This window comes from Galleria mellonella, unplaced genomic scaffold (assembly GCF_026898425.1).
Source record: "Galleria mellonella isolate WM207_F2 unplaced genomic scaffold, CSIRO_AGI_GalMel_v1 utg38, whole genome shotgun sequence".
Taxonomy (NCBI): Eukaryota; Metazoa; Arthropoda; class Insecta; order Lepidoptera; family Pyralidae; genus Galleria; species Galleria mellonella.
Genome location: NW_026442090.1, coordinates 10,066,992 through 10,084,585, shown reverse-complemented (window position 1 = coordinate 10,084,585; position 17,594 = coordinate 10,066,992). Strand labels below are relative to the sequence as shown.

The 17,594-nt window shown below is 31.0% G+C and overlaps 1 protein-coding gene across 2 annotated transcripts; it reads right to left on the bottom strand.

Annotated features, from left to right (window-relative positions):
• Positions 1-654: 654 nt before the first annotated feature.
• LOC113522679 (probable maleylacetoacetate isomerase 1) lies at positions 655-17,416 on the bottom strand. 2 transcript variants are annotated; one of them, XM_026908447.3, is made up of 5 exons: positions 17,269-17,416; positions 16,390-16,645; positions 4,985-5,103; positions 1,623-1,840; positions 655-853 (listed from the first exon to the last, which is right to left on the bottom strand). In XM_026908447.3, exons 2-5 carry the CDS (start codon positions 16,601-16,603, stop codon positions 742-744), a joined length of 663 nt encoding a protein of 220 aa, XP_026764248.1. In that variant the 5' UTR covers positions 16,604-16,645; positions 17,269-17,416; the 3' UTR covers positions 655-741. The 2 variants fall into 2 exon arrangements, with proteins under 2 accessions (XP_026764248.1, XP_026764249.1); XM_026908448.3 differs by having other exon boundaries at positions 16,390-16,576.
• Positions 17,417-17,594: the final 178 nt, after the last annotated feature.

Sequence of the window (17,594 nt, the reverse complement as noted above, 5' to 3'; positions counted from 1 at the left end):
AAAAGAAGGGTAAAGGACAAACCTGGTTCACGTAGTCCCCGCGTGTAGGTCTTTGTACGCGTTCTCGTTCTCTCTTCTAAATATCTAACACTTATGTTGATTTCGCTGAAATACCACTGTAAGTTGCGCGGAGATCGCGGCTGATTGACTAATTCGCAACTGGTGGAGCCTTTTTTTGTGATCTTGGCGGAACTCGATCAGCTCGACACGCAGTTGGATTATAGACTTAATTTATCCGTCTACCCCCCGATGTGATCCCAGATTTGATAGGAAATATGGATAGGTAAGGAGGGTAGAAGCATGTTGCGTTCGGAAATGTTTAAAGCATATACATATGATGAGATTATATTTACCAACCGTCTTCAAAAAGAGGGAAGTCGTCTTAAAAATTCTGTTAATTACCTCATAACCCCGTCAGTTATAAACTAATTTGAAAAATTCTTATTTTTACCTGAAAGGTCATACCTACATATTAATTCCATAGAAATTTTATCAAAATCGGACAGTAGTTTAGTTTTTAAATCAAAATAATTGGGTTTACTACAATTGAAGTCAGTTTTTTTGTGTTGTTAATGACATTGGTTCACTAGTTTGTATTTTGCTTGTAACTTTGAATAAGATAGGTTTGGTAGTATATACATATAAATAACAATATAAGATAATGTACGAGTATATATTTATGATAATATTAATACAATAACAATTTACAAAGTGTCATATCTAGGTAATTTGCTGTAGAAATTACGGTTTTGGCCTGACGGCTTTTGGATGAGTTTCTTCGAACACTTTTTCTTTGAGTAGATTTTTATATAATCTTGACAAGGTAGGATATTTGTCTAGACTCAACTCTAACCTGTAAACAAATAAAAGTATTATACACTAGAAACAATACAGGTGTATAAATAATAACAATTGTTTTATCATAACAAAACAATCTTTATATAATAATCCGGATTAGTTTTCATTATTGAGCAACCTCACAGTAATTGTTACAGTACCTACATTTTTATATATTAGCGTCTTAGACCAGAGTGTAATAGAACGGGTGGACAATTTATTATCCCAATATTTATGAATCTCATAGTTTAAGAGATACATCATAATAAAACAGATCATAACAAAACAATCTTTACATAATAATCCGGATTAGTTTTCATTATTTAGCAACCTTACAGTAATTGTTACAGTACCTACATTTTTATATATCAGAGTTTAAGACCAAAGTGTAATATAACGGGTGTATAATTTATAGTTCAAGAAATATCTACATTAAACAACTTTACTAAGATCGAATGAAAAGGAAACTTTATAGCATTCGTTCGTTTGGTGTTTCTGCTGCCAAGAATCTATGTTTACATGACTATGTTTTGGTTTGACGAATGGCTTATGATCGTAATATTATAAGATCTAAAGGCAAAACATCTGTATTCCAAATTATATAAAAACAGAATACAAAACGATAAAACACTTTTAAATTGCAATGAATCAATCATCATGTAATACTAAACTGAATACAAGTAAATATGTTAATATACAACAGGTGAAAATGTAAAAGAAAACGTTTACAGAGTTCTAAAATAAAATATTCTTTTTTTTATTTAAACTTATTTCTATGAACTTGCCTAGTTGTTGCATTAAATAACTGAGGAACAAGGCATAGGTCAGCCATAGTAATTTGGTCTCCAACACAATACAAGCCAGTAGTTTTCTGGAGAAGATTTTCTAGAGTCTGCAGCCCTCGGTCGCACCAGTATTTTGTAAACTGTTGGTATTGATATTCCGTTGTAAAATGGGACTTGAGTCCAATGTTCTGTAGTGGTTGGATACCAGACACTATTGTCTGAAAAATGAGAAAACAATTAAAACGAACAAAGAAATCACTTTTACATAGGGGGATGAATGTTCAGTCAAACATTTCAGCGATACTATCTTTTTATCTTCGTTGAGTTATGTGTGACTTTTATTGATAGACTTTCATATAATGTATTTTTGTTGTAAGACAAATTCGTAATACGTAGAAATGGTTTCTGTGATATGAAAGCCGTCACCTGAGACAGATTGATTAGTGTGAGTTGTACTTATAAGTTGACGGTTCACATAGTGGAAAGTGAATAGGATTGTGAACGTAGTAGACTGCACTTTGATGCCTATGGTATCTATCACGTTAGGAATTTAGTTGCGTCTCTAGCAGATAGTTTTGGAATATCAGATTTCTATATAAATTTATGGAAAAGTTATAACAATGAAACATGGGATATAATGATTTAATAATCTATACTTATAATTTTTTTTCTCTGACTGACTATCTACACATAACCAAAAGTACTAAGTCTACTCGTAAAAAGCTAAAATTAGGAACATTATCATCATCATATCAGCCATCAACTGTCCACTGCTAAACACAGGCCTCCCCCACAAGGGGTATTTTGCCAGTAGTTGCCATGCTTGGCAGGCGGGATGGCAACCGCAGTTAGGCTTTGGTGATCTTGAAAACATCAGTTTTAAGAGGAATGCTACTGCTCATTCTTCGACCATTAAGTTCTCTTAGTCGCTCTTACGATACTCACGGGAAAGAAAGGGATGATCCATTCTATGCCGGAGCCACAAGGCAATTAGGAAAAAATTAGAAACATACATTTACATTACTTTATAACATAAGCATCTGCTAATAAAGAACCTTTGGCAACAGCTAGTTTATGATATTATCATGAATCAGGTTGCCATTTTAAGTATTATGAAACTGACATTTCAACGAATATTAGAGATACAAATTGTGTATAAACAGTCTCCCACGTTGGGCGCCATCATGTTACTTGTATGTTCAAGAATAGTTAAAGAAACTAATAAAAGTTAAAAGGCAGGAGAAAGGTAAGTAGATTGGATACGGTTTCTAATAATTAATGAAACACCGCTACAATTTAATATGAGACTGTGTAGGTGTCTTGATAATATGGTGATTATATTAATAATATAATTAAAATTTCAATTAAAAATATTTGAAGTGAACTTTGAGCCATTTTTCTATATATTTTTAACACGTTTTTTACGTAGTTCGAACAACTATTACCTTATTTGAGGTATAATATATCATTAATAATTTACTTTAACTAAAACAAAATTTATTACAATTGGATTATAAAATTATAAATATTTGAATACAAAACAAACTCTTTATAAGTAAAAACTAATGGAAAATACTTGAGATTTAATAAATACTTACTCGTACAAGTATTTATAATAGAGATGTATTTAAATGTTTTATTTTAATTTGTTTGACAAAAGGATTAAGTCGAAATATGGCAACACAAATTTGATTTAAATTTTGTTAGTATTACGAAATCCTATATTAAATTGCAAATTTGTTGAATTAAATCTCTTCACATCGACCAATTTCGATAAACTCGTAGATCATTGCCTGCTGCGGAAATTGATTGTCAAAATCCAGCGCCTTCTGTTATATTGGAGTATCCTCCACTCTCAACGCGGGTTGTGAGTGTTTAATCATGCGATCCAATTACGAACCCCTAGTATCCACTTTCCTGCACGTAGGTATCTACAGAATCTATTTCATATACAGTGTTAAGTGGGAAAGCCAATGTATTTAATAAATACTACTAATAACCACACCTTCGTTTATATTGAGTTGAGTATTTTTATAGTCCTAATATTGAACGTAGTTGATATAAATCATTAAAAAAACATACCAGTGTTTTAGACGGTGACAAAATTAATATATATGACCATTAAGCCGTGTGGTCCCAGTATAGAATGGGCCACCCATTCCTTTCCCGTGGGTGCCATAAGAGACGACTAAGGGAACTTAATGGTTGAGGGATGGACAGTAAGTAGTCTCCCTCTTAAAACATCAATAAATCCTTAGTGTAATTGCCAATCCGCCTGCCAAGCGTGGCAACTACTGGCAAAACCCTCATTAATAGGAAAGGCCTATGTTCAGCAGTGAATAGTTATAATAATAAATATTTGTTATTATAACTATTCGCGTTATGCGATACGATAAATGCGATGGAAATTCCTTAGAATCGACTCAACCTGCACAACTTGTACTCTTGATTGTTTTGGCTTCTACATAGTCTATCCCGAATATTACAGAACAGAAAAAACTATTTTGTCTGCTCTGAGCTTGACATAACTTTTATAACGTTTTTATAAATATTCAATGTAGATAAATCGGTTCTTTATATTCAGTAGCTATGTTTATATTTCAAGTGAGTACGGTAAAAACTATCCTATTTATTATATAATATATAATCCTATTTAATCTAGATACTTTATTTACTTGTGTACCAAAATATTATTCAGATCCGTTTAGCCGTTGATATGTGATGGAGTAAGAAATATCCAAACATCTTTACAAACTTTGACATTTATATTATTAGTGGGATAGGATTGAATAGTAGGCAACTACCTGAACATTTTGGACAACTCACAAATTGTATTTTTTCTTGTTAAATTGGATTTTCTCCAAGCATTTCCTGGAATGTAAAGGGTGTGATGGGCGGACATAGGTATATATATGAGTTAAATTAATATGCCAGATGGTACAGTTAGAGATATATTGTCGATCGTAGTGTTGGTAACTCTGGATTATAATATCTATCAAGAAATCATTTAAATCCACTGCTGGACATAAGTCTCCCCCATAGACTGCCATAAAGAACGGTTTTAAACCATCTGCATCCACTGCAATGCATTTCAGGCCGTCATTCAATTTAGTGGGGGTTGTCTTACACTGTATTTGCCCGTACGGGATCGCCACTCAAGAACCTTTCTTCCCCATCGGTTATCGGTTCTTCGAGTTATGTGACCAGTCCATTGCCACTTCAGCTTGCTTATCCTTTGGGTTATGTTTTTTATGTTGGTTTTTTGCGGTTCTTATGTGTATAAATGAGTTTAATTATATTGTAAGATACAGTTAGAAGCACATTATCTACGTCGAAGATTAAAAAATCGATAAGAATCTTACCTCACATATTTCTCTCATACGCGCTTTCTGCAATGGATCATTGGGTGTCAAGCGAGGTTCGGGACGTGTATCTTCCAGATATTGAAGTATTGCCATCGATTCCACTAAAGTTTGTCCATCTGTACAATATATAATATTAATTGGCGAAGTACTTGATATGTTACATTTTATATGTCTTCGAAAAGGAAGAATTTTTTTTGAGTGGGTAATGATAATTTTTTCAATTCTGAACTGATCATCAATATCCATAAATGTGACTTATTCTTGTTTCAGTGCCATATTGGTATGATAAGTCTGATTTTTTTTTAATTATTTATAATAAAATACTATCCAAATAACTGTTACTAGGTTTAAAGGAGATTATAATAATTCAAATTTTAAACGAATTTAATAAGTAATAAGTACCTGGGCTCGCGTCGAGTGCACTCAGACCCTTGAATTTATTGTGCTCACAAGATCTTAACTTATCACGATTTTTAGAAATTATGATTTAAATTTAATATCACGAATCAGTGTACTGTTATATTCATAAGGTTTTACATAGCATTGAAAATTGTCAATTTATTGAAAAAAAGATGGATAAATACTAATCAATTATAAAATTAGTAACAGATAGGTACTTATTATTTTTAAAACAAGTAATTTACGGAGGTATAACATCTTCATTTTCACGAATGGCAGTGCTTGGGATATTCTATGAGCGACAGTATTAATTTTTTTATCAAGTGAGCCATCAGCTTGTTTAAATCATCAAGTTACATAAAAAAAATCCCTGACTAAAACTGGATCTGTGTACTATACTCGTGTTAGGTTTATAATTTATGTACTAATGCTTACTATTATATACTCAATATATGCTTTAGTCCTTTACGGTTAAAAATCCTTTCTTTGTCTACATAATGCATTAAAATATAGTTAGTTACTTATGTATTAAAAGATAGGTATGGTTTTGGAAATTTCATAACGGAGCACTAAAATTAATTTAAAAATAAATTTCAATATATTACGTGACTAAAAAATAATAAGAAAAGCAATTTTATGCAAAAGCGGTAGAATGAATTGTCCCGTTTTAGCATTTTCTTTTATATTATTTGATTTATATAAATAACAGTGTCTATTTTTTTTATTATATTGCTTAGGTCAGCTATAGCTATTAATAGCGCCATAGACATGACAGAGTATACTAGTAAGCTTGTGGTACTTCTCATGCGATGCCATTTCTGAGTACTATGGTGCTGTACTTCCTTTTATTGTAATTATACTGCTATATCCCATCCTTTAAGTAGAAACATAATCATCCAAACCCAGCTGCTTCACGACAGAAAAACAAGTGGGCCGCACATTATAAAGTAGCTTATACTCGCAACTTCGTCTGCATGAGCGGGATATGTTTACTGACCAGGGTAAAAAGTCTATAATATTCATATTAACATATCAAATTTCATGGTTAAGTTGTTAAGACGCTAAAAGGTAACAATATTAGTAAGAATACGTTATACTACGTTCATGAGCGAGATAAAGGTACATTATCACATTTATATATTTTTAATATATGCAAATGTGATAGTTTTTAATAAAATTATCACATTATAATTTATATAAAATTATTATTAAAAGTTGTATATGAGTGTTTGTGTAGTTACGGTTGTATGAAAATAGGATTCATAGGAAATTTTTCAATAATAGAAAACGTCTTTTTTCTTTGATTATTTTATAAAAATATTTACTATCATTTGTCAAATATGTTACATATAAATTGTCACCCAAATTCCGGCTACAGTTTTGTGTCAAAACTGTCATAATAAGAGGGAGTGAAGGAAAATTTATATGATAAATTATCAGTATGAGGTTCTAATATTACCATAAGTTTGTTTTAAACTAATAATTACTCTAATTTGTCATAGACACATTCACAGAGTTATCATCACGCAAGTATCCATAAACTATTCTCATTTTCTTCTTAGTTTGAAATTAAATTTACCCTTCATATGAGCGTAATGATGAATGCGCAGTAAAAGCTGCTTGTGGAAGCAACTGCTCTGTTTCAGTTAATATTGCTGATTGGTTTTGTTAATACAGATTTGACTTTATGTTGGTTGTTTCTGTACTAATTTATATTAAAAAGTCTTCATTTGCACTATAATATATTTATAAAAAAGTAATTGTCGAGTTTTTTGCTATTATTTATTTATATTCAGATGAATCTACATATTTTATGCAAATACTATGAAGTTGGTATATCATAATAGTCTGTGATAGGTTTACACGAATAATTCTAAGAAAATTGGAATAAATATATTTTAATTGATTGATTGCTATAATAATTTAATTTTTTATTTTTCTTCCAAATCGTCTGCAGTGTCGATGATTGTAAATTTGTATAATTTTGCAACAGAGTAGGTACACTAGTTTTCGTTTTTAGTTTTTATAATAAATTTGCTAACAATAAATTCTCTTTCTTTCATTTCTTAACAGCCTCTAAAAGACCTTGGAGTGAATGGCAAATGGCAAATTTCATTTATATTTTTTATAATTGTACATAAGTAATTGACATTGTTTGATATTGTTTGAGATAATTATCTCAACGGGAAACGACTGACAATCACTGATAGTGATTTCATAAGAGTTACGATAATGCCAGATATTTCACAATGTTATGGTTGGTATACAATAGATGTGTGTTGGTGTAAGAAGTTAAGATAGCGATGATATCTGTGACGTTGTTAATACAAATAAACAAAAATATACATCATACGCATATATATATATACTGTTTTTACCCAATGATTAGCTGGTAGAGAATGCCATATGGCATTAAGCTCGCCATTTGTACAAAATTTTATTGTGCAATAAAGAATAAATAAATAAATAAATATATATATATTTGAAAAAACAACACAAACAAACTCTCTTTGCGACGGAAAACTCTAAATTTACACCTAGACGATAGGTATTGAGATATTGATTTATTAAAATAATAAAAATGACTTCTTAATAATAATAATTACTATTAGCGAAATAATTGATTTTTATCATTACTTTTTCGTTTTAACAAAACTACTAAGAAAGTGAAAGGCCAATTGTTGGAAAGTTTTTTGACATTACAGAAATATTATGGCATAGTTACTGTCTATCTATCAATAAGCCAAATTTTATTTATTTTACTTAATTTTTTTTTAATTAATATCTAACTCTTGTAACTCGAGACTAATGTATTGAGTTATTTATTAGTTAGTAGCCTTGAAGATTAATTTATTCTTGTGGTAACAACAAACGCATTGCTGTTTCATTACGTTATCTACCATAAGTACTAGTAATTCATAGACAATTCCACCATCAATGTTTATGTCTCAAATATTTCACGAGTTATATGTTAACTATAAATATAAAATAATAAAATTTTATGATAATAACAAAAAAAAATTATTTGTTTATCCTATCTACTTCCCACTAATGTTATAAATATGCAAGTTTGAATGTTTATTAATCAAACATGTGTAAATGGAACGGATTTACAGAATTCAGATAGATCATAACTTTAGATTAAAACGTGGTATTTTATATACTGCGGACAAGGTCACGAGATACGGTTAGTTTTATATATTATAAATGGGCAATACAATTTTCTTTTAATTTGGAAATAACGAACATAATAACTTATTACTCAAGTACTCATAGCACCTACATCAGCTAGCCTTAGAACTCTCAGGTCCTAATCAAGAAATGAGATGTTTAGTATTTTAATACAGCCAACCTTGTAATGGATTCCATCAGAAAATTTGTTTAAGCTTTAGTTTATTGTACACAGGTGTTTTTATATGGCAACTATGCGTCCCCCATTAAATACTTTGATCATTGTACCGAGTAAACACGTAGACGCGCCGCCATTATCGTTAGGAAGAGGTTATTCTACTGTTATCGTGTCATTCCCTATAAAGTAATCAACCTTATATAATACATTTCAAATTAATCAATCGAACGTTAACTACACTATATATATATAGATATATAATATGTACCATGTAATAATAATATTACTAATAGTACTAAGCAAATTACACAACGCCATGTAGTTCAAAATTAAGCAGAGCATTTTTTATGGGCACTACACAACTTATATTTCATGTACTCATATTTTTTTAAATACATACATACTATACATAGAATTCACCCAGACCAATACAAATAGACATACTCATGAATACAAATGTTTGTATTGTGCGGGAACGAACCCACGAGTATCGGTCGAATTTGTAATATTATTAATTTTTTTATACATATATGTAATCATGGAATATGTTAGAGTATATTATAGGCTTTTACCTGTAACTGAATTTTTGTATTAAGAAGCCTGTCTCTTTAATAATGTTTTTGTTTTATTGTTAAAAGTTTCACACATTATATATTAATATTATTATATTACTACCAGTTTAACTGACATGAAATTAGATCGAGAAAGTTTGACTAGTTTTTATTTTCATTAATTTAATCCTAAACGAAACTAAATATTTATAATAAATGTGTATTATTATAAATGTGAAAGTGAGTTTTTTCTTTATTAACTTATAGCGCTTAACGGTTTAACCAATCACTATGAAATTTGTTATAAACGTATTATTTGGGATGGAGAAGGCATAAATGCATCCCGGTCACGCGGACGAAGTCATGGGTAAAAGTTAGTAATTTACAATTAATACTCTCGTAATACCGATTGAATTTGGAAATAATATTATCTGCTGTTTTTAATTAAGAACTTAACGGCAATCAAATCTACAGCCCACTTGATGGAAAGTTTACCACTTTCCAACCTGCAGATACTCTAGATGCCATAGGATATACCGTGCTGTCCGTGGCATAATAGGATCGACCCTTACATTCGTGTCTTTTCTATACAATGTTATATTCGTCTAATCATGAATTGTTAACAAGCGTTCACAAGATTCAATGACCCAAATAGTTACCAATTTATATGAACTTTTTCAATGTTGTCTTTATTATATGGCGACACATCTAATAAATAGCCATTTGTGATGTTGTTGACCTAACTGTTTAATAGAACGTTGGTCTAAACTTAAACTACGCTTGATTGGCGAGCCAGACGCATTGAGTTTTATGTGGTTTTATGATTATTTCTATGTTACATCCCGAGTACTAGTTGGAAATTAGGACATATTTTTTTTACTATTGAAGAGTCCATCGATTGATCTCACTTGATAGAAAGCGATGATGTGGTTTAAATTAGAGTTTGCAGACTTACGAATAGTCTATTCACATTTGGCTTAAATTAGTGCAGCTCATATTTGGATGGGAAAACATAAGCAGGAAAAAGTTACACTCCTTGGCCATATGCATCATGAAAACGGAAAACGCTTTGTGTGTATAAATAGTATATCTACGATGTAGGCTCTCGCCCCGTCTGGTCGTCCAATGAGTAAAAGGTGAAAGAATCTGGTATTACTACGAGTATGAAGTTATTGATACATCTAAAAGTTAGATCAATAAACAAAAAGTTTTTTTTGAGCTGTGCTCCCATTACATTGTTTGGTTTCTCGTTTCACAGTTTGGGAATCATACGATTGGTGTGATTCTGTGGCATATATTATTACTAGCCCTATCCCGCGGTTTTGCCTGCATGAATCAGTAGGTACATAATGTATCCTATGTGCTAAGTTATATAATCGACCCGTAGGTATATCAAATTTAAGTCATCCTAAAATATCCATCCATTTATCGTTACAAACTTCCGCATTTATAATATTAATAGGATTTAATAAAAAAAAAATTAAAATTATTATCTAACAAATACAGAAAATAATTACTTTTACCAATGCTGTCAATAATGAAATTAATAATTTGTGTACAACAGCCTACATTAGTATAAAATAGCTATTATATGTATTTGTACGTACTTTAGTTGTTTTTTTATGTAAAAGTGTGCAGAGTGGTGAACAATGCACGGTGCACCTGGTAAAAAGTGGTAATCGTCATGAAATGAATATTACAGAGTACACTGTGACACTCATGGTACCGTATTGAGAAAAAAGTTTCTATTACTTTGTTTTTATTATTTAATTTAAATATTTAACTGATTTATAAAGAGCAACATTCTCAAGTTTTTCGTCAGTGCCTTTGATTGAGTGCTAAATATCAAAATATCATAAGTTACAAACTTTTACATTTAAAATATTAGTAGGACTATATGCAAGAATAGCAACATCGCTGATTTAAATTAATGAAAGCGCGCTGATGTCTTCGGCGGCCCCTTTAAACGGATCGTTATCTCTGAATTCTTAACAAAATCATTCCATTAAAGCCTTAATGGATAACGCTTTCTTTGTGTTGATAACGCCATATCTTTGTAGCTACGACATTTATATTTCCATCCAAATATCCATTTGTAAACTTTCCGAACGGTTATCGAAGATAACCTATTTAAATCCTATTTAATTTGCGTTCAAATGTAGTTAAGGCTATATTTTAAAATGAAAGTAAAATAACAATTATAATTTCTCTTTTCTCTGAAAATTCGAAAAAAATATTTGTAACTATTACGTTAAATAGTTAGCCGTGTGGACTCAGTATAGAATTGGTCAGCTCTTCCTTTCGCGTCGGTGTCGTAAGGAGTGACTAAGGGAATTTAATGGTCGAAGAATGGGCACCAGCGTTTCTTTTAAAATTTCACCAAATTTTAACTGCGGTTGCTAATCCGCCTGTCAAGCGTGACAACAACTGGCACAACCCCCCAAGGGGGAGACTTATGTTTAGCAGTGGATAGTTAACGGCTGGTATGAGGATGATGATGATTACGTTAAGTGTGATATATTAATGAAAATATGATTCCTTGTGGCGTTTTAATACTGGAAATAATTATATACGATGCACCCTTTCATTGGTTCTTTTCTATATTTAAATATAAAAAAGAACCAATTAATTAATTAATGAAATAAAATATTACTTCGTTTACTAAGTTCATAGAAGTTGTTTTGCTTGTACATGCTTTAAATATGTATTCCAATGTCATTCGGCTGTAACATACTTTATTTTAGACCTCGATAATATTGCACTATTTTCGATCAATATTCTCTACTAAATACTATTGCTGGATTTTGGGTTATTATTAAGGAATGTTCATTTGTTATGTAAGATATTTTTCATTGGATCATCACCTATTGATATTTATTTACGAGATATTAAATATTTTATTTTTTATGATACTTAAAATGGCAAACAAGCTGACAGTCCAACAGATGGACAGTAGTAACCATCGCCTGTAGACGTGAACAGTACCATCTATAGCATAAAACACACTGTGGCACCCACGAGACTGTGCACTATGTTGTTATGCCTCTGTACCCTGTAATTTCACTGCCATATTCCACCCTTCAAATTATCACACAGTCTACGTGATTGTGTTTCTGTCACCTGTTTCACTGCAGAACATTTTTGTCAAATAAGAGGAAAATAAAAAGTTCATTGTCCTCCTTTTCCTATCAATGAGATTTAGTAAGATTTTTTGGAAAACTTCTCTTTATTTTAAGTACCTACTTCCCAACGAGAAAGCATTTTGTAGTAACAAATATCAAGCATTTTAAGATCTATACAATAATATACTTACGCGTATAGGCATCAATTTAATATGTTAACGACGTGGTTAATAGCAAAGCTGTCTAAGTGTGCACTCTATCGAGGCAAGGGCCTATTGTTGAGGACGATGGGCCGTTGTCGAGTGATGACATCAGCGATTACTGAGCTAAATATGTGCACATCGCAAGCCCAAATTGGGAGCAATGCGGGTAGGTATCATTTGTCAGTCTATATAAATTATATAGCAACAACCTCTCACTGTAACATCTTCCTGTAATAAGCTGCGTTTAGATTTGACATTTGACTGCGTAAACTTTCAATTATAATATCTTAAGTTTACAAAGTAATGTGAGTGTGTTTGATTGATATGTTATTATAGAAGTTAGTAGTAGTAATAAGTAGTTACTTGTTACTATTATTAAAGTGGTTTCTCAATCTCTCGAAAAACTACCTATTTCTGACATGCGTGGTAATATAATGCGAATGATGAATAAAATAATACAAATTGTTATCGTTAAATAATCAATGTACCTTGTGTTGTATTTCTAATTGTTCAATATTACCCAATAGACATGAAAAGAACAATGTTATTATAGAAAAGATTTTTGTTCTGCTAACACACAAACTTTCTCCAGTCAATAGGCACTCATTACTCGAAAACTTCTAACTTCGCCTGTTTGCCCTGAAGCAGTCCTTATTCACGTTTTATTCTTTAACTTTCCAAAAGAGTAAACCAGAGAATCTGTTGACATAATATATAGGTTGATAGAGAATTCACGATAAAATATATTTAACTTCGCCATATTGGACCTCTGAAATTATTATCTCTAATACTACCTACTATTAAATTCGGACCATATGAGTCAATTTCGTACATATGTTTGGACGGCCATTGGCAACAACGACGAGTTTAATGTGATCGTGGGGTGGACTAGGAATCGACCTTAAGCCTTTACTTCTCTTGTTGATAATAGATGCTTTGAAAGCGAGTCTAGACAGAAGAAGCTACCTGATATATGCTGTTTGCCGATGACATTATTCTTGTCGGTGAGGATAGAGCTGAGGTCCAGAACAGATTGGTAAAATGACAACAAAGAGTTTTGACTTCAAAATTAGCAGAACCAAAACTGAATGCATATTTTGCGATTTCGGCGGTTTCTCTAGTCCTAGTCATAAATCTTGATGGGACTACTATACCTCGGTACACTCCTATAAAGTGATGGTGAATTAGACCGAACAGTAAAGCACTGAATTAACGCAGGATGAATGAAATCGCGGTAGGTTACGGCAATCATCTGTGACTCGCGAATTCCCCTTAAACTTAAGAGGAAAATTTATAAGAGCATAATTCGGCTTGCTATCTTGTACGCATTGAAGTGTTGGCTAGCAAAGGTGATAGATGAAAGAGGACTGCATCTAGCAGAGATGCATATGTTGAGATGAATGTGTGGTATGACAAAAAATGGACAAAATTAAGAATAAATTTATCACAAGAAGTAGTATGGTATATGCGAAATATTCTATCTTAGTTCTTTATTACTATTATGTACTAACCGTGTAAGGTCTGACACATCTTTGTGTTGTACAAAGTGTATTGGCAATAATTTTAATATAAATTTAAAATATTCGAAAGTTCAAGTCGAGATTCAATCTTAAGTTTCGATGATCGCTGTTAAGTGTCCAACCAACCAATGTTTATAGTTGATAGAATCAGTTCTTCTTATCGTGATGAGTAAAGAATCTTATCTTCTTCGATTAACTTTTATAGACAATTTTGAAACAAAATATTTTTTTTTATATCTATTAATAAGGTAATAATGTCACTTATTTGTGATTTACAAAATCTTTTGTACTTACTTACTTTGTTATATACAACTCCGAAGTTATTTGTACTGTACTGGCATATAGAATGGAAAAATTGTCTACACGAAATATACATCCCCGTATTTATGTTATTTGTGAAACGTGAATATATTGAACCCATTTGGGGACATCAAAGCGATATTGGCATATTAGAAGCTTTTATCAATATATGTACATACATGTACAAAGTGTTATCTAATAGCATATTAACTTTCAGTATTTTATACTTTTTTCAATCTGTATGTGGAACTGTAAATATTTTATATGTATGTTTATATTCTATAAGATGTGTGTATATTTTCTATCAAAATATTACGTTATATTCGGTGAAATCGAAATTAGTTCATAGTTTATTAGTAATAGCGAGCGTTTCTCCCAATGACCGAAACACAGATTTAGACACACTAACTAGGTATATAAGTAACTTAATAGTTGGACACGTTGTGTTAGTAAGGAAGGTTCAAAATGTCTATTTAGGAAAAATATTCAGTTAATACATTTGATGGAACTTATCCTAAATTATCTTATATATAATTGTCTATATATACTTTTAGACTAATTCAAGCCACAATTTTAAGTTTACGGTTGTTATCGATGAAATGCTATATGCTAAAGTATGCGGTAGTATTATATTATAGATAACAACGTCGAACCTATTGTGGCTTTTATGCGGAGAGGCTATGCATAAATCTAGGCGAGGCACATTTCTATTTTACTGTTATGAGCTGCTTTTACGTCTACTAGGTATTTTGTACGGGGTTTAAAGATTTTTTATTTTTAAAACAAATAAAATACTGGTGACAGGTATAAGAACTTGAAGATTTTATTATTCACATTTGAGCTTTGCTCGGGTAATAGAATTTTTCCCAAACGACATTCATCCAAATTATTTCAAATACTTATATGTTATTTTCAGATAGACTTTGGACTCGAGATTTCATTTAGATGTGATCTCGACGTGATATTGTATTACTCTGTTTGTTACAAAATTCACAATAGATTTCATCAATCCCAGTAATTCGTTTACAAGAAGGTGATCTTTTTTATCATACGTAAAACATGGATGGAGGTTTCTAATTTGATTGTAATTTTTGTGTACATTACGCTATATTTTCCTCAATTGCGAACGATTTTGATTATTTTTGTAATTGAAAGAGTTATTATATTGATTTCATACTCGTATAAATTTAAAAAGATGAAGTTGTAGACAGATTATAATAGGGGTTTCTAAACTTTTGAGATAACAAAATATCCACAAATGCCTTTTATTTTATGAAACACTAGTTTAAATAAGAAAAAAAAAGCGTTTATTACAAATATTTTAAAAGTAAAATACTTTATTCTCTACTTAATTTTTAACATGAAGAATAAAACTGAATCATTGTGGAAATAATTTCGTGCAACCTTGGAGACTTTTCTACAAGAGCCCTAGTTTCCGCGGAACTCATATTAGAAATAGTTAGATTAGAGTATTAGGTATTATATTTTGTATAGTTTATTTCAATAAAACTTAATGAAAAAAATAACTAAGTTGAATTTATCGCAAAAATTAAATAAGTGTCAAATCAAAAGATTTTCTAATTTGTACTATTATTGCAGACCAGCAGATTGGTTTATGGCCAGATTATTTATTTGTTTACATTCACTCGTTCATTCATTATCATCATATCAGCCGTCTATTGTTCATTGTTGAACATAGGTCTCTCCCAAAAGGGGAGTTTTGCAAGTAGTTTCCATGCTTGACAGGCGGATTGGCAACCGCAGTTAGATTTTGGTGGTGTTTTAAGAGGAAAATTGCTGCCCATACCCCAACCATTAAGTTCTAAGGGAACTTAATGGTTGTGGCCTCTTATGACATCCACGAGCAAGGAAGAGGTCTATTCTATGCCGTGACCATACGGCAATTTCGTACACTATGTTTTGCTAAAATAGACAATACAATTTGGTGAAATCCTTACCAATAATCAGGGCTGGTACTTTCTGTGAAGGATTGATGTTCTTATATTTGTCGGTGAGTTGAGATTGCTCCTTTACGATATCAATGTTCCGTTCTTCGAATACAATGCTTTTTAGGTTTAAACCAGCACGTACTCGCCATGAACAAGAAGATGACCAGAAGCCGTAGAGGATTGCGCGACTCTCACCCTTGGAGGTAGTTACAAAAGGTGTCATTTAGGTATATGATTTATTAGTCTTTACCCGCAGCTTTTCCGCCTGTCCGGGGTAAATTGATCGAGATGAAAAATGGTATATGTTTTTCTCCATCATAAGTATGTATTATGTGTATGTCAAATTTCGTTACGATTATTTAATTGAACTGTTATTTTATTGCACCGAATCGTTGAAAAATACTATATCTACATCTACATACATATACATATTACATTGGATACGTTTTTTTTATATATATATATATTTAGTTCTATATTATGTTTGGTGTATAAAAATGTATTTGTAACCCAAGAGGAAGATCTACTTCATATTGTAGGTATTTAGGTAAGTATTTTTTTTCATTTCAACTATTTTAACTTAGTGTAGGAATCATTGGGGTTGAGCAATAAAAAGTTGGCAACCCTATTTAATATAATCTATGTATAAGTATCAAAATTTGTTTAGATACATATTAATGAAAGAATTTCTAATTTCTTTGAGGTTATAAACTTATAAACATACATTAGTTATATATAATGTTTGAGTTTTATAACAACGTGGATTAGTAAACTTGAGTTTTATTTTTAATTTATTATTCAGTATATGTTCAAGTCTATGGCGATCTTAAATAAATATTGCAGTAAGTAGAATCCTATCTATATATAAGTAGTAAATAATATACTTACTCCCATTATTAAAAAAATCTTGAAATGATAATGAATAAACTAGATAAACTTAAAATTTGATGTTCTTATTGAAATGTTTTTAGATTAAATTATGTCAATAGTAACACAATGTTCTTACTGATATGCAAATCACAGAGTAGGTGTTTATGTTGTAACAATGACACTTGCCTGTTATCACTTTTATATTTTAAGAGAAACATTGATATTGGTTTAGTAATTCACACATACACAGCGAGATGTCGCTAGAAATAAACTATTTTCATTTGAAGGATTGTTCATACTATTTAGCAGTTTCTTTTATGAGTTTATGAAATAAAACAGGAAAG

Excerpts from the sequence above, each read along its gene's own strand:
- LOC113522679 (XM_026908447.3), bottom strand. The coding sequence starts at position 16,603 with ATGACACCTTTTGTAACTACCTCCAAGGGTGAGAGTCGCGCAATCCTC. Across the intron at positions 5,104-16,389 it reads AGTACCAGCCCTGATTATTG|ATGGACAAACTTTAGTGGAA; the intron begins GTAAGGATTTCA and ends TATATTGTACAG. Across the intron at positions 854-1,622 it reads TTATTTAATGCAACAACTAG|GTTAGAGTTGAGTCTAGACA; the intron begins GCAAGTTCATAG and ends ATTTGTTTACAG.